At 43.4% G+C, this 27,676-nt stretch overlaps 1 protein-coding gene across 1 annotated transcript in view; it reads left to right on the top strand.

Annotated features, from left to right (window-relative positions):
- The window catches only part of NIBAN1 (niban apoptosis regulator 1), a 126,710-nt gene that overhangs the window by 75,329 nt on the left and 23,705 nt on the right, over positions 1-27,676 (top strand). The window contains exon 6 of the mRNA XM_090048549.1: positions 20,225-20,340. Coding sequence (XP_089904675.1) covers positions 20,225-20,340 — 116 coding nt within the window. The remainder of the gene's footprint in view (positions 1-20,224; positions 20,341-27,676) is intronic.

The raw sequence follows: 27,676 nt of genomic DNA, 5'->3' as shown, positions 1-27,676 counted from the left end.
AAATATATTTCTGAGTGCCAATAAGGAATTAAAATAATTAAATTGAATATTAACAACATTATTTATTTTCCCCAAAAGTAGTAACTGTTATGTTGTATTTATGAAAAACAAAGCGTGTAAGGTTAAATCTACCATGATTCCCCCAGTCTTGGTCTTCTCCCTCTTTAGATTTGCACTCTTCACTCCTCAGGACTCGGCTCTATGCCATTTTACTCTCCTCCATGAAATTCTACTGTTAACTCAGATCTGCTATCTTTAAAAAGCTTCTCTTGCAAAGGATGGTCTGCAATCAATCAGTGTTTTTATATTTAGATAACACTTTTGGAATCGTATTTCATGGTACACAAACCTGTTTGTTTGGCTTTGGAATATTTTGAAAGTGAATTTTTTTCTGGTGCATAATTCATTTACAACCTGATCCAGTATCCAATGAAATCAGTAAGACAACTCACATTTACTTTGGTCTTTGGAGTAGACCCACAGGAACAATTTTCAAAAAGGACTCTAAGGATTCATTTGCAAAATCTTGTAAAATAATCTCTCTGCATATGTAAAATCTCATTTTTGGGGTATTTAAGTATTTTGCCTCAAGTTATCCAATTAACCTATATAAATGCTCATTTGTAAGTGAAAATCTTTTTTTATAACCACAGAATTGTTAGCTTTCCCACAGCAGAAAAACCATAAATATGTTCACTATAAAATGTCTGTGTCTTATCTCTAGCCAATAATTTGCAACGATTTACTGTTACATTCAGAAGTTGTAAGTTAGGCATTCAGCTCCTCCACCAAGCTATTGCTTTCCTTAATTAAGCTATTAGTGAAGCAAGGAGAGGTATGGCAGCGGATGGTACTTCTGGATGGTTGCTGTACCATCACAATGAAATTTAACACCACGTTACCACCTTCTTTAACCTACTAAAGAGGCATTGGCTGTCAACAATGAGAACCTTGTACTAGCTATGTTCCTCCAGCAGCCAATGTTAAACAGCCCCAGTGAAGAGTGAGACTTTTGCTACTGACTTCAGTAGGAATAGAAATAGATCTATAAGAATGGTTGAAAAGGAACTAGAAAAGGCAAGATTACCATCTTTGAATACATTTGATACTAAAAAAAAAGGGGGGGAATTTAAGTACAGCTTAAAACATAGTTCCATTTGGCTTGCTCTCCAAATAAAAACAGTATCCACCTGCAATGCTGACAGAATAGACTTCCTGTTAGTTCAAAATGGGAGTTGCCCAAATAGATCATTAAACCAGACTGATTATTATACTTGCATATCCATCAGATAGTTATTGTCCCTGTAACAGGGAGCCAGAAACTCCTGTTACTTCACGGGAAAAAGCAGGAGCAGGAAGGTTCCCCAGGTGGGGGAGAACGCTACAGGGAATGAGCTGTCCACAGGGAAATGGGCAATCGGGGGTCAGAAGCTATGCATGCCTATTACAGAGCTAGCACAACAGGGCAGAACCCTACAGCATCTAAACCAGCAGCCCATTAGAAGAAAGAGGCTGCTGGGCCAGGGCTAGCAAACCACCTGACTGGAAAGAGGCAGAGCTTAAGAGGCACATAAATGCAGGGCCAAAGGCAAGGTGGTCAGTCTGGCCCTGCAAGCCACAAAGGGAAGAGTACTGCAACAAGCTGGCTCTGGTAGCACAAAGGCCTGGGATCCTGATTCAACAAGAACTGCAGGTAAGCAGCTGAAGACTTGCAGGGGGATAGGGGCCAGGATAAGAATGGTTTCATGAGATAACCAGTGGTCTTACAGTTTTAGTTATAGCCAGTGGGCTTCTGTTTTTGTTTGCAGTTTATGCCAATGGCTTGGGTTGACACTATCGGGAATGGAAGAGATCCTAGCAGTTCCCAAAGCTGGATGGAGGTAGCGCCAGGAAGCTCAGTGCCCAGGAGGAGCAGAACCAGGGCCAGGGGCCCACAGTCCACAATGCCAAGCTAGAGAAGATTTGAAGCCAGGAGGGCTAAGCCAGAGCCCAAGAGGGGCAAAACAGGGCTAGGGGCCCAAAGCCTAAGAGGGATGAAGCCTGAGAGGGTGAAACCAAGACCCAAAAGGGTGAAATGAGGACTAGAACCTGGAAGCCAGGTCCAGTGCAGTTGGTCTGGGCTAAGGGGCCAGCTAGAGCAGAGAAGACAGGCAGAAGCCAAGAAAGCCAAAGCCTTGACAAGGGAGTAGAGGCTTGAAGGGGTCGGGTGTTGATTCAGGGCAAAGTGCCCCACTGAAGTGATGGTCATTAACATCTGTGAGACATGGGCATGGCTACAGGAGAGGCCAGAAGCCACAAATAGCCCATAAGGCATGCGTCCTGGGGGACATGGACAGGCCAGGAGGGGCCTGTATAGCATGAGGACAAGATTGAAGTTAATGGGGCTTGAGGGGGACCTGCTGGCAGAAGGAAGGACTAGGGCTTGCTCTAGGATCCTTCAGAAGCTTCCCTTTTTGAGATCAACCAGGTACATCAAGGAGTGGCAGGTGACAGCAAAGGGAAGGTACCCTAGAGCCAAACTTACCAACTGTCCAGCCACCAGGGGCATTGTGGCTGCCCGTGGGGCCCAGTCCTATTACATTCCCAAATTAGACCAGTACAGAAAAGGTAAATGTATAGCAAGTTCTGCAGGAATATTTTTAGTACTATGAGGCAGGTTCCAACTGATTCAGGCACAGCCCACACATTTTTAATGTTCTTTAACCGAACTGGACTCAAAGCCACAGAAAGCTCAGGCCTAAATCACTAACACTGAAGAAAATCAAATCACTTTGTAATCTTAAAGTCCCACTGATCAGTACGAAAGAAGAGCAAGCATAACGGGTTTTTTTTGTGTTTGTTTTTTGGAAAGAGAAAACACGATCCATAGAACTGATGCATATCTACATGCAATGATCAAAGTTCAACTCTTATTATCCTTTGACTATGAATTCTGATCCAAAACCAAAAAAGCTGGGCAAACCAAAATAAAAAATAGTTAAATATAGATAGAGGAAACAGCAGAATTCTACTGCCACTCCCTAGTCAAGGCCACGCTCTGACTCACTATAGCTCCATATTCATTAACCAAATCACTGCATGCAAATTTAGCCGAGTTTCTGAAAGAAAGCAAACTAGTTTCATAGTTGGGGGCTGGAAGGTAAATAAAAACGCCTCTGCAGAATTTTCAGCTACAAAATAGCATTCCAAACTCCCATTCAGAACATTAATAATCTGTGTTATTTTTCAGGAAAAATAATCAACGTGGCAATTTCAGAGAAGACATTACACCTCAATCCTTAGTACCATTTGCTAGCAGCTGGCCTCACAAAAGACAAAACTGCAAAAAACCACTTTTACAACAGATAAGACATCTATTACCCTAGGCTTTAAGCAACCTATTGGCCCTTGTCTATATATTTTCATTATTCCCAAGGTTGGTTTTTTGCTGCTACGTAAGCATCTCTAATAGTATCAAACCAAGAACTTTGCTCACCTACCCTTAAGGCTGATACACAGACTGCCAAAAGAAAACATAATAGTATATAAATTACTAATAGTCTGTACGTTAAAAACTAAAGAGGACGACAACTATGGTTATATAAACAACCTGGGCACCAGCTTTAACAAGCAATTTTCATATGTACCAAACAGGCAGGAAAAAGAATCATTAACCAGTATCCAAATAACTTTAATTCTGTGCCCATAACTTCCAATATAATAGCTAAAATATACCTATACCATTAACAGAAATCAGCATATTTTCATTTATGAAGCAGAGATCTGGAAATGCGATTCACTCACCATTGATTGTATAACTAATACTATACATGCATTTGTTCTGTATACTGAGTGTGATTGTTGGGTACAACACTGACGTTTGCAGTTTTCATGTCAAGTACAGTTTTGTGACCTGGCATAGAAGCTAATCCTGAGCTATGTTTGTACACTAACCGTGTGATTTATGACATTTGCCTAGTTAGGTATCTGGAATTACTTTGATCTGTAGAGAACATTGTTTATAGGCCATTCAAGTAGTCTTGAAGTGCTGAAGTTTTAGATGTTATGGTTACATCTGGTTGTGCAAAAGCATACAGTCTATAAACCTTGTACGTAAATAAAAGTAAAGTATCAATACTTTACACACAGTTAAGAGAAAAAGTATAAATGATTAATAATTCAATGGGCAGAGTTAAGGTTTTTTTGAATGCTGGTTAGAAAGAACTAGTCTATTAACAGAGTGTTTGCAAAAACTGGCCATAAGACTATTGGACTTGCTTAATATTATCTTTAATTTCCTTGACTTTTAATGCCTGAGTATTTTTAGTGACATAATATGTCTTGTTCTAGTTTTGCTGTTAGCAACCTTAAAAATAAGTGATTTTTTTCAGTGGAAATATTCTAGATAATGTGTCTTAATAAAAGTAGCCTCCCATTTCTTAAAAATCTTGCATCAGTTAAAATCTGGTTACAGACAAGAGGAGAGAGAAAATATCCTGGAACAGATGCACAAGCCAGCAACAGCTGAGCTGTATGAAATATCATAAAGCACAGAATAACTGACATTAGAAGGAGAAAAGACGCATTAGATGATTTAGGCCCATCTTCTGCCAGTGCTGAATTGTCCCCTAGAGTGAAGTAATAAACTTTACTTAAAACTAGAGGCTGCCAGAAGTCTTGTCAAAGCTGTTATACTTGCCCAACAAAAATCCAGAACTTGACAAAAAGGACCAAGGTGTGGACAGCTTACAGAGTGCCAGGAAAACTTGACTGCATTCTCCCCTTTCTCCCACCCCAATGAATTCTGTAACTCGCTGAAGAACAAAGGAATTGGTTTTTTTAGTCTGGAGCACTTTCATACTGTATGATCACAGCTAAAAGAGCAGACTAATCAGAATGATAAACCACAAGGGGAAACTTTCCCTTTAAGAATGTTGTGGGAAATTGGGTTCAGCTGGCAGCTATATTTGGAATATTTATTGAAGCTTTATAGTTTCAATATACTTGAAAGTGCCAAATGCATGTGTGTTCCTCCCTAGGCTGAGGCATTTAACATATGTAAATCTGGCCTTAATTTGGAAGAGCCCTCTTGCTCTCTGTTACTGAGGTCTTGGGGATGCTGGGATTTTAGCCACTAGCAAATCTAACCTGGTGCAGATCCTGGGGGTAGGAAAGTGGTTTGCACTAGTACAGCTTTCTGTAATTTTTGCAGGATAGGAGACAGAAGAGGCTGTAAGGGAAGATCTCTGGCTAGTGACTTGCTAACTTTGGCGCACAGCCTGCATATCAGCAAGGAAGGAGCAGAAAGAAGGTGGACTAGGCTTTGAAAGGGTGCCTGTTGTCATCCATTTAGTGCTGACACATGGGGCCCTTTACACAAGCAGGTTAAGGTGCAATAGGATCCAATGCGCAATCCACACAATTGTGCCGCCTGCCAAGCCATACATGCGTGGCAAGAGGCTCGAATGTGGTATCATGCATTAGATCCCATGGCGCCTTAACACAGCTGCAGGGGGAGCCCAGGATCATAATCGGCTCCCACAGCGAACATCAGCTATGGGGCTTGCAGTAGGGGCAGCACCAGTAATGTGACTGCCACTGCAAGCCTCATCAGCTGCAGGACTCACAGTGGGGTCGGTGAGAAGAACACTGCTGCAAGCCCCACAGCTGACATGACTGACTGCTAAATGAAAGGTATTCCCCTTGTTCAAATCTGTAGATACTAATGGGTAAAAACTGAGATCAAATCACCTGATCACAACAATAAAAGAAACACTCAGTAACATCAGCTGATCCTCTTTTAGCTACAGCAGTTTTTTCCCTTTTGATTTCACGAACATTTATCTTTAGTTTGTAATATTGGGTATTAGACAGTGTTCTTTGGGTCTGGTCACTGGTCCTAGAACAAATAGACAAAAATTCAGTTTAGGTCATTCCATTTCAACTTAATTTTTAAAGCAAGTCATTTTCTATTTTAAAAAGTTTCAAAATAGGATGTTTCAGAAACTTTCAAAACTTTTAACAACCTTTTTTGGAAAAGGAAAGTTACTAATATACACAGTATTATTATTATTATTATTTTTTGCTTAATAAATTTGGATGAAAAATTACCAAGCCGTTCTGATTATATGAGGCAATGTGAACCTCTGCCCTGGAGTTTTGGAAGCATTTCTTAAGGTTAAATGTGCTCTATTTAGCAGTAATAGCCAACATAAACAGAACATGTGTATTTCTGTAAGCTGGAGCAATTTCAACCATTAACGTTGAATATGCTTACAGTTTTCATGAAGACGCCCATAATTAAGTAAATATACTAATACAGTACCTTCAAGTAGTGTTTGTGCGATGGAAACTTAACAAATATTCATTATTCAAGTGTGTACACTTAAGATCTGTTACCACAGAGGTATTTTTGAGTCATTTCTGATCTTAAGTACATTTAGATTTTGCACAACATTGATTTGTAGCTGTTGTCAAAAGTGGAAGAGTTATAAGTATATAAGAGTTGTTTCTTGGGAAACAAGCAAGGGGAACTTAGCCTCCTGCTAGCTGACACCAACCCGGACATAGTGGGGATCGCTGAAACATGGTGGAACCCAACGCACGACTGGGCAGTGAATATCAAGGGCTATAGGCTGTACAGGAAGGATAGGACAGGGAGGAAAGGTGGGGGCGTGGCACTCTACATTAAGGAGGAATACACATCCTCATCAATTAGCAAAGAATCAGAGGAGGGCACTCTGAAGTGCTCTGGGTTAGAATACAGGGCAGTCGAGGGGAAAGAGATTTAACGGTGAGGGTCTACTACAGACTTCCCAACCAAGGGGAAGAGCTCGACCAAGAATTCTTAAGTCAGCTCACGGAGGTAGTTAGGTCAAAGGATGTGGTTGTCATGGGGGACCTGAACTTTCCAGACATCTGCTGGGAAGAGCAGTCAGCCAGGTCTGACCGCTCACGTGGGTTCCTAGCCAAAATGCAGGACCTCCATCTAATCCAGGAGGTGCACAGCCCCACCGGGGGAGACGCCTTGTTGGACCTGGTGCTGGCCACGGGTGACAACCTGGTGAGGGGGCTGTGGGTGTTTGACCACTTGGGCGACAGTGATCATCTCTTGCTGGAATTCATCATCCAGCGCAGGGTGGCAAAGGCCTGCAGCAAGGCAGCAGCCCTAGATTTCAGGAGGGCAGACTTCAATGAGCTAAGGCGAATAGTCGGGGAAGCACAGAGGTCCTGGAGGGGAAGGGAGCCAGGTGTCCAAGAAGAGTGGTTGCTCCTGAAGGAGATGATCCTTCAAGCCCAAAGGGAGGTAATCCCAACACAGATCAAAGGGGGCAGGAGGGCGCAAAAGCCCCCATGGCTCACCAAAAGCATCCGGGAATGTCTCCTACCTAAAAGGGAGGCACACACCCAATGGAAGAGAGGGGGGCCATCACCACGGAGGACTATACTGCAGTTGCTCAGGGATGTAGGGGGGGTGGTGGTCAGGAAGGCCAAGGCGGAGATGGAACTGGGACTAGCTTCCCGGATCAAGGACAACTAGAAGTCCTTTTTTAAATACACAGGGGGCAAAAAGGTTATGAGCAATGTGGGGCCCCTGCAGAACAAGCTAGGAAATTTGGTCATCACACCAGATGACGAAGCTAATATATTTAACGATTTCTTTGCCTCCATTTTCTTGAGCTGGGACCGGATCAGCCACCCCTCCTCTGGGCGCCCCTTCAACCCCAGGGGAGGCGCATCTAGGCCAAGGGTTAGTGAGGAACTAGTTAGGGAACTTCTGGAGGGACTGGATTTATTCAAATCAGCTGGTCTGGATGATCTCCACCCTTGAGTACTGAGGGAATTGGCTGAGGTCATTGTGGGACCCCTGGCATGGCTTTAAGAGCACTCATGGTGCTCTGGTGTGGTGCCAGAGGACTGGAAGAGGGCCAATGTGGTTCCCATCTTCAAAAAGGGGAAGAAGGAGGACCCAGGAAACTATAGGCCAGTTAGTCTTACTTTGATCCTAGGCAAGCTGTTTGAGAAAATTATGCTGGCACACATCCATGAGGGGCCAGCAGGGGATTTCATGCTTAGGGGCAACCAACATGGGTTCATCAGTGGCAGGTCCTGTCAGACCAACCTGGTGACCTTCTATGATCAGATAACCAAATCATTAGATGCAGGGGTAGCAGTGAACATAGTCTTTCTGGACCTTGGGAAGGCCTTCGACACTGTCTCTCACCCTGTTCTCATTAAGAAACTGGGGGACTATGGTGTCGACACCCACACAGTCAAATGGGTCAGCAACTGGCTGGAGAGCTGCACCCAGAGAGTGGTGGTGAATGGGTCATTTTTGATCTGGAGGGATGTGGGCAGTGGGGTTCCTCAGGGCTCGGTCCTTGGGCTCGCACTGTTCAACATCTTCATCAGTGACTTGGATGAGGGGGTAAATAGCACCTTGTTCAAATTTGCTGATGACGCTAAGATGTGGGCATGCTAGAAGGGAGGAACAGGCTGCAATTGGACCTAGACAGGTTACAGAGGTGGGCAGATGAGAACAGAATGGGATTCAACACTGACAAGTGCAAAGCGATGTACCTGTGGAGAAAGAACCAGCAACATACGTACAGGCTGGGGAGCTCCCTTCTTGTCAGTCCAGAGGCAGAGGCAGAAAAGGATCTTGGAGTCATCATTGATGCCAAGATGAACATGGGCCAGCAGTGTGGGGATGCGGTCAGGAAGGCCAACCGCACCTTGTCATGCATCCACAGATGCATCTCAAGCAGGTTCAAGGAGGTGATCCTCCCCCTCTATGCAGCACTGGTTAGGCTGCAGCTGGAGTACTGCGTTCACTTCTGGGCACCACACTTCAAGAGGGATGTGGACAACATGGAGAGGGTCCAGAGGAGGGCCACTCGCATGATCGGGGTCAGCAGGGCAGGTCCTGCGAGGAGAGGCTAAGGGACCTGAACCTGTTCAGCCTCCATAAGAGAAGGCTGAGGGGGGATCTAGGAGCAAAGTCTTCTAGCAGAAGCATAGCTAGCTATTTCCATGCCCTTGGCTGGGAGACAGAAGGCGGGATATTGTGCTGAGTGCCAGAGAACAGGAAGTGGAGCAAGATACAGGGTTACCACACTGGCTGCTAACGGCTGTGACTACAGCTCTTATTTTGATCAGGAATTCTTTCCTGGGCTGGATCTCATGAATCTTTCTTGTAAAAGCTGGTACATAAGCTCCCACAAAGTGTCAATTAGACAATTGTTGACCTACTCTATTAATGTAATAAAAAGATGTCTAAGGCCACAGTCTAGAACAGCAGTTCCCAATCTTAGGGTCACAACCCCATTTCAAGTTGCAATGATAAAAGATGGGGTTGCATGCTCCTGGGGAAGGAGGCATGGGGGGGCATATGTCCCCCAGATTTGTGTGTGGGGCAGAGGCAGATGCGGGTTGCCTGCTGCAGGCTTGATCTCTGCCTTGCTGCCCTACCCTCTGGGGCAGATTGGGGTGGGGAGGCTTGGTGCCACTGCTGGGAGCCCCACACTGGCCATGCTGCCATAGCGAGGTGCATCCTGCCTGACTGGCAACAGCAGGGGACACAAATCTGTACCTCTACTTCTGGGTGGGGAAGGGGTGAATTGTCATGGTGGTGCAGCTGGCATGGGGCTCCCAACAGTGGCACCAAGCTTCCTCGCCCTCCTGTGCCGGGTCCCGGCTGCTGGACCTCAGAGGCCCCCCAGGGGAGAGCAGCAGGGTAGCGACCCCTGTGCCCTCAGTGGGCAGCCTGCATCCTCCCCCTTGTCATAAACTCTGCTCTAGCTGTGCCACCCACAGGGGTAGAGGATGCGAGGTGGGGAACCAGGTTCCATGATCTGCTCTGGTCGCAGCAACTGCTGCCTCCTGCAAGTGGTAGCCCCAGCTCAGGAGCTGCTGGGGGTGAGGGGCAGGGGGCTGTAGGTCCTAGCCTTGGTTCTGTAGCCCTGGGAGCTGGGGGCCACCTCCAGGAGAGCTGGGGGGAAGGGCACTGGCAGGGTCAGGAGGCAGTGGGTAGAGAGTGAGGGGTATCTGGGAGCATGGGGCCATGCTGAAGAAATAGGGCTATAAATGGGGTCATTTTGAGGAAAAGGTTGGGAAGCACTAGTCTAGGATTTTTTTAATGCAAGCAAAGGTCGGGAATTAGACTGTTCTGAACCAAAAGTTAGTTAAAAGCCCATTAAGACGGACTTTTATTTTCTGTGACCTTCCTGGTTCAGTGGCAGGGTGGGTTTCTCAGGCTAAGGCATGCTCATTTTAAAAGGTGATGGCTATTAATGTGCATAAAATTTGCATTATGATTGAATTCTACCTCATTTTTTCACCTGACAATGTAGACATTAATCTTACTCTGTCTCTATATTATTGAGGAATACAGTGCACTGTTAACTGCTATATTCCCATCTTGAAGCAGCTACAATTCAGACACTGATTAAATTATTCTTCTGCCTGTGGGGTGTAGGTAAGTGGAAAGCTGTATCTGAACTAAAGTTTCAGAGCTTCCAGGGGGAGCACTGTAGCACCATGCTCATCTGTAACTGGAATACAAGGAGACCATTTCTTTAACATTTGAGATTCTTTGAGATAGACTGTATAAATGTAAGACTGTTGTGCATGTATATACCATACTAATGTTGTGACTCTAAAATAAAGCCAGGACTCCTAAAGGATGAGAGTAACTTGGAGTCCTTTTTTTATAGCTTCAGACAGTCTGAATGGAAGTATTAGGTACTACAAAATGAGGAGAGTTAAATTCAGTAAATGTTGGCTTGCTATTCTCTGCAGAAACTCATGCTACAAAACCTTGTTTGCTATAAATACAGTACGTTATTGCAGGGCTGTATCCTGTTTGGAAGTGACCTCATCTAGTTTCTGTTAGTGGTTAGCAGTTTTCTACCACATGATCTATGAATAATATGACAGTATGCCACTGGTAAAGAGGCATCAGCGCTGTGATATTGATACTTTGTGTGTCCAAACCACACTTCTTCATTATTTTTTCTTGTACTTGTATTGGGCTGTAGCAAGGAAACTTCATGTTTCTAATATTAAACTGGCTCTATAGCAAGAGAAATGTTCACAGAGGTGGTGTAGGTGGCATTCCAGCATGTGCAAGCAAATTGAAAACCTGTTGTGTTTTACATACTCTTCCCACCTGTGTTCTTCCCTCTAAATTCTAATTGAATTGCTATTTTTTTTCACTTTAACAGTTGTTATTTCTCTTATGCAAGTATTTCCTTGCTTGTTGAAGCCAGAGGTTACTAGCACCTGGCCTACCTATGGATATGACCTTTACCATAATAGGCCTAGCCTTCACTTGCTGGGTTTCATAGTTCTTTAACAGTGCTGAAATTTTAAATAGTGTTATTGCTATTAGTGAGGGACTTACAATAGAATCATAAAAAAAAAATAGGCCAGAAAGAGGCCACAGGAGCTTATATAGGTCATCCCCTTACACAACACAGAAGCATCCCCATCTAAAACATCCCAGACCAATGTTCGTTGTCAGGGTCCATGGAGGTATTAGGCCCAGTGGTCAGAGCTGGAGGTTGTGACCAGTGTCTGGAGTTGGGGGACAAACCAAGCCAGAGAGATTACCAGGAACAGAGGTCAGAGTGAGCCGAGATCAAACCAGGGTTCATGTGCTGAGCCAGGGGGTTACCGGAAGTGGATGTCAGGAAGCAAGCCGAAGGTCAAACGAGGGGTCCAAAGTTCAGGAACCAGGTACGTAGGCAGGAATAGGAACCAGGGAAGTCGCGTGAATGAGAGCTACACACAGACTGAGGCCAGTTTGTTGCACAGCAGGGACCAGGTGCTGCAAGAGCTCCTTAAAAGCAGCCCTGGAACCAATCGGCAGGCTCAGGTTCAGCTGCCTTGTGTAAGGGGTCGGCTGCAGTGAAGAGGCCTTATGTTTGTTTAACCAGCAATTCAGAAAACTTCTAATGATGGAGATTTCATGATCTCTCTAGGTAATCTGTCCTAGTGCTTAACCCCTTGCAGTTAAACAGTTATTCTTAGTATCCATCGTAGTATTTAATCCTTGCAATTGCTAGCCCGTTACTCTTTGTCCTCTCCTCTGTGGACACATGCTCTTTATAACAAACCTGCCCACCAGTTCTCAGAATTTGTTAAAAGTCTGTTTTCAGAAATCCAGTGATGTTTATTCTGAGGTTCTCTTTCCTTCCATTTCTGGATCATGAACTCAATCAGTTCATGATAACTGTCAGCCAAGTTTTCTTTTACTTTGAGCTTCACAAATAATTCCTCATTGTAAGTAAACAGAACATTGAAAAGGGTTTTCTGTTGTTGGCTTTTCCAGCATCTGTCCAAAAAAAATGTCCCCAACATAAACCAAGAACTTGCTGGATGATTAAAGGCTCTTGTTTTACCTTCCCAAGAGATAATATAGTCATTAAATTCCCTATAAACAGCAGGTTCTGTGGCTAAGATGCTTCAGTTGTTTAAATAACCTTAGCTATTCCCTTTTCTTGGTTGGGTGCTAAGTAGTAGACTTCAACCATGACATCCTTCTTACTATTTTCATCTTGTTTTTTAACCCAGAGACTTTTAACAGGTCTACCTCTGTCATGGTGGACCTCAGAATAAATGTATATAATTTTAATATACAAGATAACACCTAGCTTTCTCCTCTTTGTCCTTCTTGAATGAGATATGCCTATGCATGTCAATCTTCCAGTTGTGTGAACTACCTTACCACATCTCAGTTATTATAATTAGATCATAATTTTGGATGCTCGCACTCTGTTGCTTCTTTCATTCTGGTGAATAGTGAGTGTCCTCCTAGTTCTCTCTGTTATTTATATACCTGACTTCTTCTAACTCTCCTTTGTCAAGACATTTAATGGTTGAGGCTCTTCCCAAGTTCTTGTCTGCTGTCTACTATTTCTTCGTAGTTGTCTTTGGTTTCATTTCTACCGCGTTCCTCATTATCTCGCATGGCTTGTATTCCACTGCATCTTTGGACTACTGTCTTGCTAATGCTTTATGATGGTACTGGATTGTTGGACAATGCAAGGCTTCAGGTCCTTAGGTGCCCTGTTGTAGCAGACTGCCTGCTTAGTCTGGTGTTTCTGTGTTCTATCATTTTCTCCAGGGCAGTATCTTTTTTTCCTCCTGATTCTTGATTTTCAGTAAGAAATGAGCATTGGTTTTTTTTCACTCTGATCCCATATAATGTTACAATACTCATCCGTTGCTTTTAGCACTTGTTCCAGTGTTTTAGGTATTGTAACTGGCAGCATTGCTTCTCTTCCTTTTATTCTTTAAGACAATAAAAAATGCGCGCCTTAATTTTTTCACCTTCATCCCTTATGGTCAGTACTGTGTGCACTCGATTCTCATTTCCACTGCTTCCATAATATATCTCCCTCTGCAACCTGTGCTTCTTAATCCATGTTCTGTGTTTGTTACTTAAGTTATAATAGACAGTGCTTGCTGTAGTCCCAGTCTTCTCCTTACCCCACAGGGCTCCACTTTCATTCATCCATCTGTTATGGCAAGTTGTTATGAAAAAAATATTGAGTCCAAAGCTGCTATTACAGAAACTATCAGCTAAATAAACCAATCCTAGATGGTTTCAAACTCCTTCCTTTTTTTTTTCTTCCTCCTCACATTCATTTTATTGTATTTGGGATGTATCCCCTAACCTTAGTTTTGGCAAGTTGACATGCCTGATTCTGGAACTGCAGGCATCCTCTTTTTCTGTCCATTTGTTGCCTGCCTTTACCTCAAGTTTTTATGGCAGTAAATTGTGCAGTAGCTTTCTTTGAAGTATCAGTAAAAAAAAAAAAAAAGCTGAAAATGCAGGTGCATCTTGTCCCATGTACCATATTAATAAGGAAGCACCCAAATGTTCCAAGAAATTACCTTAGCAGTATCTTTGATTATTTTTTAATATATCCTTGTTTTAAAAGAGCTAAATATATAGTCTGTCCAAGAGACAGCAGAGCAAACACAACAGTTGATGCATATTTGAAAGAGTTAAATGGCAAGGAGGGAGAGGAATAATTTGGCATAATGCACAGGGATATAGCTATGGGAAATGGGGAAATTAGGCTGAATTTTCTAGTGTGTGAAATCAATTAGGCTGAAAAATAGTGTGAAGTGGTTGAAGCTCCATCACTGGGATTCTCAAAACTACCACAAAATGCAAACCGCAAAAGATCCAAAAAGTGTATTAGCTTTCCTCACATTTTTCTTTAATTGTTCATAGTACCATAGCAAGTTAAACAGGACTTTATAGAAACACATTGAAACATACCGTGCCCAAAGAATTTGTGCAAGGCGACCAGCAAGAGCTTCCAATAATGAGAATGTTTGCATTGATTTCAGTGGAGCCAGGATTTGACCAAACAAAAGAGGAAATAGGAGAATTATAGAGTAAAAGTACAAAAAAAAATCACATGGTTACTTGGCACACAACTTGTTCCAAAACATATTTTCAGTAGATACAAGTGTTCCCTTCCCCAACTGAAATGCAGTTAATCCTCGTTCCAGGAAGACGTTCCTTTCAACTCTTTCTCACCATTGTCCCCTCTTCCGTCACTCCAGACAGAACCCTATAAACTTTCTGCATATCTTCTGCCTTTTAGGGCTGTTGGGACTAGATGATGTTGGTGGATACTCTGTCCAGAACTGAAACACACAATATCGGATTCTGATAGGTTCAGGGGCTATTAAAGCAGATATGGGTATTTTTAACAATTAAGCTATCTTGAAATTCAGTGCTAAAACAGAATGGTATTTTTCCAGCCACCATATATAGGGATTTTGTCATGTCATTTCTATTAATGTTGACAAATGGCATGACCAAATATGCCTGTACCACATCCAGAACCTAGCCTTGTGTGCCTCTTGCATAGCTGCCTTCACGACATTGTATGATGGTTACCAAAAATGCCACCTAATAGAAAGCCAGATTGCTTTATATATTTAGTAATTGTTTGCAATAAAAATTTAGAGATCTGTATTGAATAAGATTTATAGGTTGCATGAACATAAGCTGAATTATATACATCTCCCTGGCTGATCTGTTTTATAAATAGTTGTTGTTGCCAGTGAAAATAGCTGAAGTCTGCTTGGGTCCCCTGTACTGTAAGTTTGCTAAATCATCACAGCACCAGGATTTCACCAGTTAAATCATGGATCTAGAAGCAAAGACTCTTGGGATGCATCCTCACATGCAGGAGCATGCAGCTGCTGTGGCAGAAATAGCAGTGGCACAAATTTGTGTCATTTCTTTTTGTCCTGCACCTGTGCTGGCCCCAGCAGCCTAACCTGGAGTCCTGGGGGCCTTCTGTGGCAGCAGTGTCAGTGGTCTGGCTACTTGGAGCCCAGCTGGCAGCCAGAGCTGGCTCTAACCAGCCAGGCTCTAGTTTCTGGCGGCACAGACTGCTACCGCGTGCACCATACTGGTTTTTTTTTTAGTGGTGAATCTCCCGGTGCGAAAAAAACCCATCGTGCTGCAAGTTAACAGTATGGCAAATGGCACCACATGAAGTTTGCAGTGCCTCAAATGGGTTTGAGGTGCTACAATCCACATGTGTATGTTGAAGTCATGCACCCTGAGCTCTAATTTTAGCACATTCCTACTTAAACTCAGGTGAGTCATCTATCCAATTTGGGTATCTCTTAACCTTTTTGTATGACATGGACAAAAAGATTTCCCCTTACTCAAATGATTTTATTTTCATTCATTTGGAAGAAGGGCATTTGCAGTATTGCAATTAAGTGCTCTGTTTCTTTTGATGGATGATATGTTCACTTTTCGCACGTCACACATTATTCTGAATTATTCTTTGGCTAGCTTTGCAGATTAGAAAAGTAATTTTGTGGATGTTTCCTAAATAGAATGAATCAGTGAGTCCCAGCACTGCAGAATGACTCAAGATCCAAAATGAGGCCAGGCAAGCTTTTCAGTCCCAGTATATGGAATTACCTCATCAATTTTGATACGTGGAAAATAGTTGCTGCCTGGTCATTTCATCTAACTGAAGTCCCACCAAGAGCTGAGAAAACACTTCTTGTCTCTGAACAGTATCACTCAACTCCCAGAACATAGGTTTTTTCCATGCAGCTGCATGAGAGCTACAGAATGAAGTTAGGCAAGCAGATGAAGACTGAGTTATATTGATACTTAATGAAATTATGTTGAGAAATTAGTTGTTGCCATTACGTTTGTTAAAGTACCAAAAATATATTGGCTGTACTTACTCAAGCACTTACTCATATTGTGGTTGTTTTAGGACAACTTTAGCACTTCCTTTACTGTGATAATGAGTAGCCTGAATGAACTTACTAAGAGTAATTACTCAAAAGGTTACACTTCAGTTAGTCAGTTTAAACTGGATTTCAAATTATTCACACTGTAATGGAATGAAATGGAATGTTAAACAGGAGCTGCACCCTTTGGGGTGCAGAGATTAGCTTCATTTCTATTACTGCTGTTTAAGTAAACCAACTTGAAGCAAACCAAAACACCAGTGTTTTTCTGAGCAGTCTCTCTCTCAATAGATAAAACAGAAAGCACTTAATCTGTTACAATAAAGATACATAACTAGAAATTGCATTGAGATATGATGATGCATACAGGATCCTTATCTTCAGGCATGCCAAGTGTTTGCAAGTTCAGCTAATGCTTGTGGGAGAAATGGGTTTCTCATCACCTCTGATAATTAGACCAAAAGGATGCTAAGAAAATATTTTTAGTGGTCCGAGCAGCAGATGTGCACCTCTTAGTTTAAAGTGCTGTGCCCAGGGATGCAGCCTGCTAATTCCTGGTGTTAATGTCTCTCCAATAGCTAACAGCTCATGTCCTCCTTTGATTAATTTAGGGTTAAATTTAGCACTCTTTCTTTAGAGTTCTCAGAGGAATTCAGACTATAAATGGTGGAAGTTTATTTGTATCGTACCTGTCTGCTGCTTTGAATGAGCTCTGCTATGCCTATATAAGTTATACTGATTTCAAAAGATACACGGGCAGCCATGTTGCTTCCCTAAGTGCCGCCTCCTCCTAGAAAGGAGTTTTGTAGCAGATAACATGCTAATTAACTACATTTAGGTAAAATTTATAAAAAGGAATGTATCATTAGAAAGTCCTCCCATTTGTAGTGGTTATTAAAATGTAGGATTGCCCAATGCCTGAAAAATCTACAAAAATAGTATCTTGAGCAAATTTTCTGGAATGCGCTGTGTAGGTACACTTATTCCAAAAGAAAATAGACATTTTCTGATTTAATTTAAAGTTAAATTAATTTAAATTTACAGTGAAAGTGGCTTCAAATAAGAGATACTGTACCTTGCATTTATAATTCATTGGTTGGAGAACAGTAGGAAAATTTCCATCCCATTCAGAGCAAGAGTCTAGGCTAGAACCCAAAGCTTGTTCCTTTCCAAAACATTAGCTGTTTCACGAGTCTCTTAACTTGTCCACTTCCTCTTGGCCCCACATATTTCCCTCTTACCTGCCCAGAGGGCCAGCTTCAAGAGAAGGGCTGAGGAGGAGCTGGGTAATGCCTAATCTGTGGCTCGATAATAAATCAATGTGCTGGAAAGATGTACATGTAGGCATCCTCTCCTGCTTCCTGAGTGAATGCCGTAGGCTATTGGGTTAAAATACAGGAGAGGCATGCTTCTCTGGACTTTTGCCAGGCCAGAATTTCAAAACTTACCTTTTAGGCATGTATGTACAGAGTTGCATGCTTGCCTGTCCAGAGCATAGCCAACTGTGTATGCTCAGTAGCTACACATAAGATAGGATCATAAACTGCGTGTAAGTGCCAAAAATGGCAGTTATACAGCTGGGAAAGTCATTTGGGTTTGTACAGTGAAATAGAAGTCTACCCTAAATGTCATTGTTTTTTCCTTTATGGCACAGTACCAAGAAGGTGAATGAGGAGAAATATATCTATGCCATCAAAAAAGAACCAAAGCTGTAGTGTGAAAATTCAACCAGGCTACCCAGAAAAAATGTATATTTTTGCACATGTGAAGGCAACAGTTGGCCAGGTGAACATCTTTTCTCCGAAGGAGGAGAAAGGTCATGTAAAACCATGGTCATTTCCAGCTGTTGCTGAGCCCTAGGAGGTACATATGGGACACGAGCAAGAAACTGGCTTGTAATATGCAGTAGCCACTTCAGGGGCATCAGGAGGAAGGACTGAAGAAGATAAAGTGACTGAAACGATCTAGTGTCCCTTTACCTGTTGAAACGATTAGTGTAGCACTGTAACTTGGATTTGACTACTTACGGCCTGAAAACACCAACAAATGATATCCATGCCTACATGCCTGGATAAGAAGGACATAGCACTGCTGCTGTATCAGGCTTCCCTAATATGCACTGGGCACTGCAGTTAGTGGTTATGCATGTACCGCTACTGGCAGCAGTCAGTTAAACATGCAGAAGGGGAAGTCACTCTGATACTATCAGGAAGTTAGGGGAGTGAAACACAGTGCCCTTTCTGCTAGTGGACAATAGCTCCTGATACCATGAGGGCTTTTCATCTGTTGTGTTTGCAGCTGTTGATACTGCCATTTTCCCCCTCACCATCCTGGTGCACGTAATACATGCAGTAGGCCAGTAACTTACTCACTGCTTTCCTTGCTTTGCCATGGTACTTTGTAGGATTAAGTTACCCAATTTACAGCTGCCTTTGGGTTCCTGTGCAGAAATCTTGGGGACATTACTGCAGCTCCTTCCAGCTTGGCCACAACTCGTGTGTCTCAAACTCCTCTTTCTGATAGCACCTCTTGCCTATACTCCTCATTTTGACAGTTTAAAAATCTGTACAGTACAGCCTTCCAAGGGCCTAAGTCCCTGGTGCCCTGCAGTTGAAGTAAAACTCCTGTGCAAAGTAAGCGTAAAATTTCATTGAATAAGGATTAGTAGAGACTTGCTCACATTTTACATAGACTTCATAAAGAAAAACAAGCCATTTTCCTTCCGCGTTCTTTATGACTTAACAGCACTGTTTTGCCCTGTACTCTGACTGGTTTCATTGCCCTTTTTTTCTCCTTGTGACAGTCATATGAAGGATGAAATGGTTAGAACGTTACGTGTGCTTATTACCTTATACATGTCTCATGAATAATACAGATAATATTGTTTTGGGGCTTTACTTCCCATCCACTTTCCATTTTTTACTGGGCTCGGACCTCAGAAGAGCGGGAATAACTAACTTTAAGTTAGGAAATGAGAACTCAGCATTCCAGAAAAGAGCAGCAGAAGTGGGTGGTTGTCAAATCAGCATTGTCCAAGTACCAGCGCTCTGGCTTGTCCTTTCGTCCCTTCTGGTTGGGAATGAGCACAGCTGTTAAAAATGAAAACATATGAGTCAGAATCCCAACCCTGCAGTAATTACAATTCTTACTGTATCTGGCCAAATCCACTCAAAGTAGAGAAGCTCCATAGTTTGGCCCCCTTGTGGTCAAAGTGATGAATTTTGATATTTATATGCAGAAAACCTTTTAGGCCTGACACCTACTTAATTTTTTTAGCCAGGAAAGTATTAATTTTACCCTACTCTTCTCTGTAGGGTGACTCCTAATGTAATTCTTCTGTTGGAAATAAATAGTCAGGTTATACAGCGCTACCCTAGTTTTTATTGCCTGTTTTGTAAGCTGTTATAAAAATGTTATTGATTAGGGATGTGGAAATGGAGGGACAGCTAGAATCCTGCTGGGATTACAGAAAATTCATATAGATTTAGCTGAGATTAGAGCAGGTGACTGGGAATCTGGAAATATGCCATTTGTTCCCATTTCTGGTACTGATTTTGATACTGATACCATATGACTTTGGGCAAGTCCTTTAACCTCTCTACTTCTGTTGTCTCTGTGAAACAGTCAACAAATAACAGAACACACTCTACTTAAAATGATCTGCTACTTAAAATGAGTCCTAACTTTGCTATGGTTGGAATGCACTTAGCACGTGTTTTACTGTTTGAATATGCAGATGCATGTGTTTTAAGTGCAGTCAACATGCTGTAAGTGTAATGTTCAAGAAGGCCCTGAGTTTTATTCTATGTAAGGCTTAGAAGAAACTTGTGTCCAGACAGTCACCCCTAGTAAGTGATCTCAGGTTCTGTTGAACCTGGATAGAAATATAAAAAACACTTTAAAAGGTTCTTTAAAAAAAATCTAAGGATCTGTTTACTATTCAGTTACTTCTGTTTCTTCATCAACATCTTTTTTTCTTCTTTTTAAGATTATCTCAAGCAAACAACATATGAAGTGCAGGCATTTTTAGAAGCTGTCCAGTTCTTCCGTCAGGAAAAAGGCCACTATGGAGTTTGGGAAATGATAACTGGCAATGAAATTCAGGTAAAATAGAATTACCCTTTGCTTATTTGTGGGTGCTTTTGAGGATAGTGGAGATGTTGAAGTCTAGAATTTGTTTGGAGCAAATAAAAAATACTAATTATCCAAGATATTTTTATCTGTTAACAGACACTGAGTACGTACACAGATTTTTTAAAAATAAGCTGTGTTGTAAATTTTCATTACCACTGGATGGGGTGTTTGCTTTCAACGGAGAGTAGCTTGTAATGTTTTTGCACAGTCAAACCCTGTTGTACTAAATGCTCATTCACAAGCGTGGTCCCACTCCTACAAAAGCACATGCAAATGTTGTAACTTAATACATTGTGCACATACACACTAAAATCAATAGGACTACACTCTGTGCCTAGAGTTAACCACTAAGTAAATTGTTATAGGATCTGGGACATAGCGGGTGCATCTACATGTACTGTTAAAATGACACGATAAACTCTGGTGCAGTTTGTGTCAGAGTTAGCAACTCCTGGGCACAGCATCTATACATGTACCCAGGACTGCAGCACTTTGAGCCAGGGTGGAGCAGCCCTGGGCTGGCAGGGGATCTGGGCAGTCAGCCCTGGGCTCTGGTTGTTGGCATCAGGTGATAGAGGGGCTGGCTGGGGCACAGGGGTGCTAAAGTGTAGGACTAGGCAGGCAGTTCCCCTCATTTAGCACCCTCGTGCCCCAGCCAGCCCTTTTTACCATCTACATCTGCATTTTGTTGGGAGTTAAGTACAACATTTTGGCATAAGATAGTACTGTTGAAAATGTGTAGATGGTGACACTTTACTGTGGAGCTAATTAGTCAACTTGCAGTAAAGTGCACGTGTAGATGCACCCACTGTTTACTACTGTGAGTAGTTTCACCATTCCAGTGGGACTAAAAACAGTAAGCACTGCACTCAGTGACAGATATTTGCAGTGCTGTTCTTTGAAATGTTTTTGTACCTTCCACCTCTATTTTTGAGGTTAAATACTTTTCTCTTTTCCTGGTTGACACTGACTACGTTCATAAATGATCTAGTTTCCAATTGCTTTTGGTTTAGTTTCTCCAGTTCTCTGTGGCAGTTCATGCTTTCTGACAGTATGTTTACAGCATTGAAATTTTTTTAAATGTGCTATTTGGGTTTCCTGAAGCTATATATTTTGTGATTTAATTAAAAATTGCCTGGAGGAGATACCCACTGAAGGGTGTTCAGTTGGCTGGAAATAATTGAATTGCACTTTTTTCTTGAATTATTAGAGACTGGGAGTTTTCAGCAAGAGCAATAGAACCTTACCAGCAGATGAAGCTGCTTATAGGCTGGCAGCAGCTTCTCTAGCTGGACCATTTGGAGATGTTGGAAAAACGATTTAAATCTAAAATGTAAGAAATAGCAGGGTGAAGTACTTTAGCAGCCACTAATACTACTGTAATCATAAGAAATCATTTGCTGTGAGCTCTGTACACGTTTTATTTAAGGATGAGGATAAAGGTAAAATATTCCACGTTTATTTAACTAAAGTCTGTGGATCAATAAAGGATACTGGTGTGTGTGACGGGAAGGAGGGAATCATGAGTGTCTACATGATATTATAAGTTACAAACTCTGCCCCCCCACACTTAATTTAAACCACTTGTTTGCTTTATGATTCTTTCCCACCATCTCCCTTTTGGAGACTCTCCTGTAACATGTTGTCACCTTCTTTATAAAGGCCTCATTTAATTTTGAATGGGTGAACTAATAGGTGCTGAATTAACTGAGGCAAACTTCTGAAATAGTATGGTATAGCAACAACTTCTCTGGAGAAAACCAGTATACCACCCTATTTCACTATGTAGGAAAAAGATGATTACATTTAGGCTCTAAATGCATATCTGTGCACCTAAATAAATGACTTAAAACACTTCTGTAAGCGAAAATGTGTACATCAACACTGCTGGCATTATTTCTGATGTATTTTAATGCAAGTGGGTACATCTATACATGCATTACCATTGCGAGTCTGGTGGAGCATGCTAGTTAGTGTGCTCCAGCAGCCTCTGCATCGCATGTATTCAGCATCCCTGCATTTGAAAATTGCGGCGGGGGTGCTTTAACCAAAGGTCATTGAATGAGCTAATTAAAGTGCCCCCCCATGTCTATGTGTATAAATGTCCAATGTGGCTTTTCTAAAGCACACTAAATTTAGTATCTTCAGGCACCTATGCATATGCTGGACATCTGCTGCAACATGTGTTCATTAGCACGCGTCGATGCAGACTGGATTAATCGAGTGTGCTGGAGCATGTTAATTAATGTGCTCCAGCAGCCTCCATGTCAAAGCTATTTGGTGTCTCTGCACTTCATAATGGCAGCAGGGGCACTTTAACTAAATCTGATCTAAATGAGTTTTAGTCAAGTGGTTATGCTACCATTTTGAAGTGCAGGATGCTGAATACATGCAACATGGCAAGCATAATTAGCGTGGCTTTCAGAGCTGCTTTAATTAAACCACCCCCACTCCATTCCTGTGCATCCTTGAGCTCTCCAATGTGAAGTAGTAAATTAATGTGCATTAGGCTGCAGTAATGTGCGGTAGTGCATTTGCACCCTTTTCAGTGATGCGCAGAAGACTTTTTTTACTGTGTATTAATGTAATGTCATGGTTTTTTACATGATTCTTTAATGCCTAGTAAAATAGTCTTCTGCACATTAAAGCACATATGTAGACACATCCAGTGTGAACAGAATTTAGCTCTTAGAGATGTATGCTTTTTTCCCACAAAACACTGAGCACTCAGAGGCAACTGTTAACCTTAGTACCAATTGTTGGTGTTCATCATTCTTTAAAACCTGGCCACTTTTAAGAAAAATGGAGGGGATCCAGTGGACAGTTTGAGTCAGGGTTTTATCATCGCTAAACAGAACAGTTTTGCCTGCTCTGGAAAATGAGGAAACTGGATGAAAATATGCAACCATTATCTACTCCTCTGCCTATTTCCAACTAATAGGAGGCACTTGAACATCAGAGAGTCCCCATCATGCCCACTGAGGGGTTAAGAAGGTCATTATTCCTTGACACATTTGCAAAATTCATTTCGAGTCATGGAACTAATACAATGTTATCTTTATTTGCTTTATATTTTCCTCTTGCCTGCCAAGCACTTACTCGTAGTCCATGCCCCAAGAGAATGCATAATCCGAGGATGTCCAGACTAGTTACATACCATCATCTTAGTGATAGTTTGTTCTCAAAATATAGTGTGCTCTCATACTTGCTTTGACCAAGTATAATAATTGTTTTAGGCAAATAGCCAAGCTAAGTGAATGGTTTGAAACAACCATCCTACTAGTTTGCTGCTGCTTTAAAAAAATCTGCAGAATGCCAGTAAGCACATTCATCTTATTATTTATAATGGCAAACAGTTTTACCAGTATCCAGCAGAAGCGGTGATAGTACCCCAGCTATGGAGCAGAGTGGCAGAGCCAGCCCTGCTCTGCTAAAGCAGACAACACAGCCTAGGACTGCAAAGCATCCTGCGATGCTGGGGGACAGAGAGTTAACTTGAACTGGGAGGGGGTCTTGGACAGAAGTTCTATAAACTGGTTTGATCTAAATCAGTTAAGTCTGATGCATCCAACCAGTTTATCTTAAACCAGTTTTGGCCATTTTGAAACTGGTTTATGTGCACTGAACTTCTGTTCTGTTACAGGTTTAAACCAGTTTCTGATCACTTGGGCTAGGGACAGACATTCGAAACTCCTGCTCCTGAATTGATTCAATCTTTGCAGGTTAGTCTATCCTGGTCAGACTGAACTGGTTTGTAACTGGACAGACGTTCGCCCTGGACTGAGGAAATTCAGGCACATGTCTGCAGTGGCTCAGGCTAGAAGCTGGAGGGCGCTAGAGCAGCCCTCCCTTCCCTTCCACTCATGGGGGGCATGGCCAGGCCCTGGCAGGACGCTCTGATTAAACTCCCACCCTTCCTACACTATCCCAGGCTTGTTCCTGCTGGCTGCTCACGGGTCAGGAGTGTTGCCAGCCCCTGGTTAGCACTCTAAGGCAAGGGTGTGTGTGCAGTGCATGCATCTGGTGATGATACGGAGCTTTTCAGTCTCCTTCTCCCTGCTTCTTTATACTGTCTGCAGCAAACAGGTGAGGGAGCCAGCAGGGGGCTGATAACGGTGTTTATCACCTTATCAGCAAAACAATAGCCTCTCTCCATTAATTCAAACTCTTCTTACACAGCTTAACAACTGACCTGTTGATTAGCTCCAAAAAGCCCTAAGTGGTCACTGTTCTGCCTGCCTGTCCCAGTGAAATTGGAGACACTCATGCACAGACACCTCCCAGTATTGGCTAGCATACCACATGCCTAGGATCCATGGGGCTGGAGTCTGTGCTGTGGGAGATGGGAGGGAGGGAGGGGGGGATCCCTGGTTGTCCAGCAAACAGCGGGGGTGGGGAGTGGCAAGGCAGGAGGAAGCCAGGCAGACCTTGCTGTACCTGCAGTCTCTGCTGGGGCTACAGTCAGGGAGCAGAGGGGAGGGGCCAGTCCTGCTGTGGAGCAGAGAGCCTCACCTAGCCCAAAGAGCTTGCCAGGATGCTGGGGCATCTGGTTTATGTTACACCTGCGAGGGGTCTGGGGCAGAAATTGCATTAACTGGTTTGACCCAATTCAGTTAAGTCTGATACTACATTCAACCAGGTTCATCTCAAACCTCTTTCAGCTATTTTCAAACTGGTTTATGTGCATTGCACATCTGTTCTGTTACAAGGTTAAACCAGTATCTGATCACTTAAATTGGTTTATGTGTAATGTCTGTCCCTAGCCTTGAAGTGGTTTATATGTAACTTCTATCCCTAGCCATGTTGTTATAGTATGTTTGGTCACTGCTAAGTTTGTTACCATCTGTTATTTGAACATGAAGCCCCAGCTTTGAGTACATTCCTAAGACCCCTCTGAGTCATCCTGCAGGATCTTTTTTGTCCAGTTATTTCCCGATAGTCTTTGCTTTGGTATAATTGTATGCAGCTGTTTGATGTAAGGGCATGTCTATACTATAAACCAGGGGTGGGCAAAATACGGCCTGCAGGCTGCATTTAGCCTGCCAGGCCATCTTATCTGGCCCGCGGGGCCCCTAAAACATTTAGAAAATTAATATTTTTCTGCTCCTGGCTGCCTGTCAAAGATAACAGGAGCCAGGGGCAGTAGGACCCAGGGGGAGCTGGCAGCAGAAATAAACAGCCACAGCAGCAAGTCCAGCTCAGCCCCACTCCAACTGCAGCCTCAGCCAGAAGCCTCTGCCCAGCAGGGGCTTCTGGAGGCTTCTGGCCAGGGGCTGCTCCTGGCTCCCTATGGCAAGGGAAATACAGATAAGGGGTGGGGGTGGGGGAGAGAGGCGGGGGAGGACCATGGGTGATCATCTCAGTCCTCAGGGCTGGTGGGGCCAGCTCCTGTGGTCCTGGTGCTGCAGCTGGGAACCACGTGGTGCTGGCAGGTGGGAGAGTGGGAAGATGGCTGCGGCAGGCAGGGGCAGCGAGTGGGCACACAGAACACAGCAACAGCCAGGTGGGAGCGTGGGGCCTGTGCCAGTGCATCAGGGCCCAGAGCAGGGCAACAGAAACATGGTGCTGGGCTGCCAGGGTCTCTGTGGGACCAGGCTGACTCCCTCCTTTCCCTGCTTGAGCAGCGCAGCCCGGTTCCATAGAGCCCCTGGCAGCCTGGACCCATGCTCTGGCCACTCCTCCTGCCATAGCCGTTTCCCTGCTTCCTCTCCTCTGCTTCCCACCTGCCACACCCCAGTAGCATGTGGTTCCCAGCTGCAGCACTGGGACTGAAGGAGCAGCTGGGACATGGTGCCAGAGCAGCTGGGGGGAAGGGAGAATGGGGAGGCGGCAAGAGAAGAGCAGCATTGGCAGGCGGGGCGTAAATGAAAGTGAGTGGGAACACAGGGCCTACGCCAGAGTCCTGGGGCCAGGAGCAGCAGGAGTGTAGGGTCTGGGCTTGCAGGAGTGCTGGCGGGGGCTCTGCCTGCTGCAGCGGGGGAGGAAAGGGCGGGCATCACCTCTTTATACACTTGCATCTAAATCAGGACAACATTTTTTTTTAAATGAAATTAATGATAATTTTTAGAATATAATTTGGTATTTTTCTGGTTTAGAGATGGCAAAACCCCTTACTGAAAGGAGTAATTCTAGGGAGCAAGGGGAGGGACTTATGGTGGCAAAGGTCAGGGGTTAGGGGATGGGACTTCCAGTCCCAAGATAGTGACCAGGAAGTGGGGCACCTGTCAAGGGGCAGGGCTTCCCATGTGGTCCTTGATGGCTTCCCAAAACTCAGTAAGTGACCCTCCGCCCTAAATAATTGCCCGCCCCTTTATAGACTGTAATTCAGTGTACAGTATGGTTAGTTCTAAATGAGTTAGCTCTGATATGAGAATGAGTCTTGTTGCTCTAGCACAAAACTCAGTATGGCCCAATTTCCCTGTTTTTAGCCCATGCAGAGCTATATGCTGCCATAGCTACATTGCTTTTGGTAGCACAGCTAGCTTGTTTATAACTGCAGTGCGTATCTGATGCTACATCTTAATATGTAGTATACATGTACCCGTAAAGGGTAAGTTGCTTATGAAAGAAAACTTGTTTTCACATGTATCTAAACCGTATGGCACACGTTTGGTGCTATGTAAACAGCAAATCCCTTGAGGGGGTTTTGAAAATGGGGTAAAGGTTGGAAATCCAGGCCAGCAACTTAAGCTAAAAATCTTAGTAACCCTGTATGTCGTCTTCTCTCACTCCTTCCCCAACCCTCAAACTAAACTGAATAAACTGTGACAGTCTGGAAATTCTCAAGGTCGTGACCATGATTACTACTACAACTTATAAATATGAGGACGTTTTCCAGAAAATTCATTTTTGGAGATGATGTCGTCCTTGTGTGCATAGCATTACAATCAGGTCAAAATGAACATGGTGTTCTGGAAGAAAATCTTTTTTATCTGAGCCAGCACTATCAAAGATGTGGCTCATGGACTGGATGCAGCCTGTGGAGCCAAACTGCATGTGGCATGTGGGCTAGAGCCAGTATACATGCTGCGTACAGCACGTGGGGTCCATAGCCTGTGCTGCATACAGCACCAGCACCAGACTGGCCCTGCATGCTGGATATGAGAGCAGTGTAGATCAGACCCACAGACCATGATGGAACCAGTGTACAGGGCCAATCTGTGCACTCCCTGGATCAGTCCCATATGCCACTTGCAGCATGTAGGGCTAGGGCAGGCACATGCTGCATGCAGTGCATGGGGGTCATACACTGGATGAGGTGCTCATGCTCGCCAGCTTTGCAAGATGGATTTGGCATACAGGACCA

This window comes from Crocodylus siamensis, chromosome 5 (genome assembly GCF_052110815.1).
Source record: "Crocodylus siamensis isolate JL-2025a chromosome 5, ASM5211081v1, whole genome shotgun sequence".
Classification (NCBI taxonomy): Eukaryota; Metazoa; Chordata; order Crocodylia; family Crocodylidae; genus Crocodylus; species Crocodylus siamensis.
Note: the sequence above shows the minus strand (reverse complement) of the source record. Positions and strands in the feature narration are given on the sequence as shown.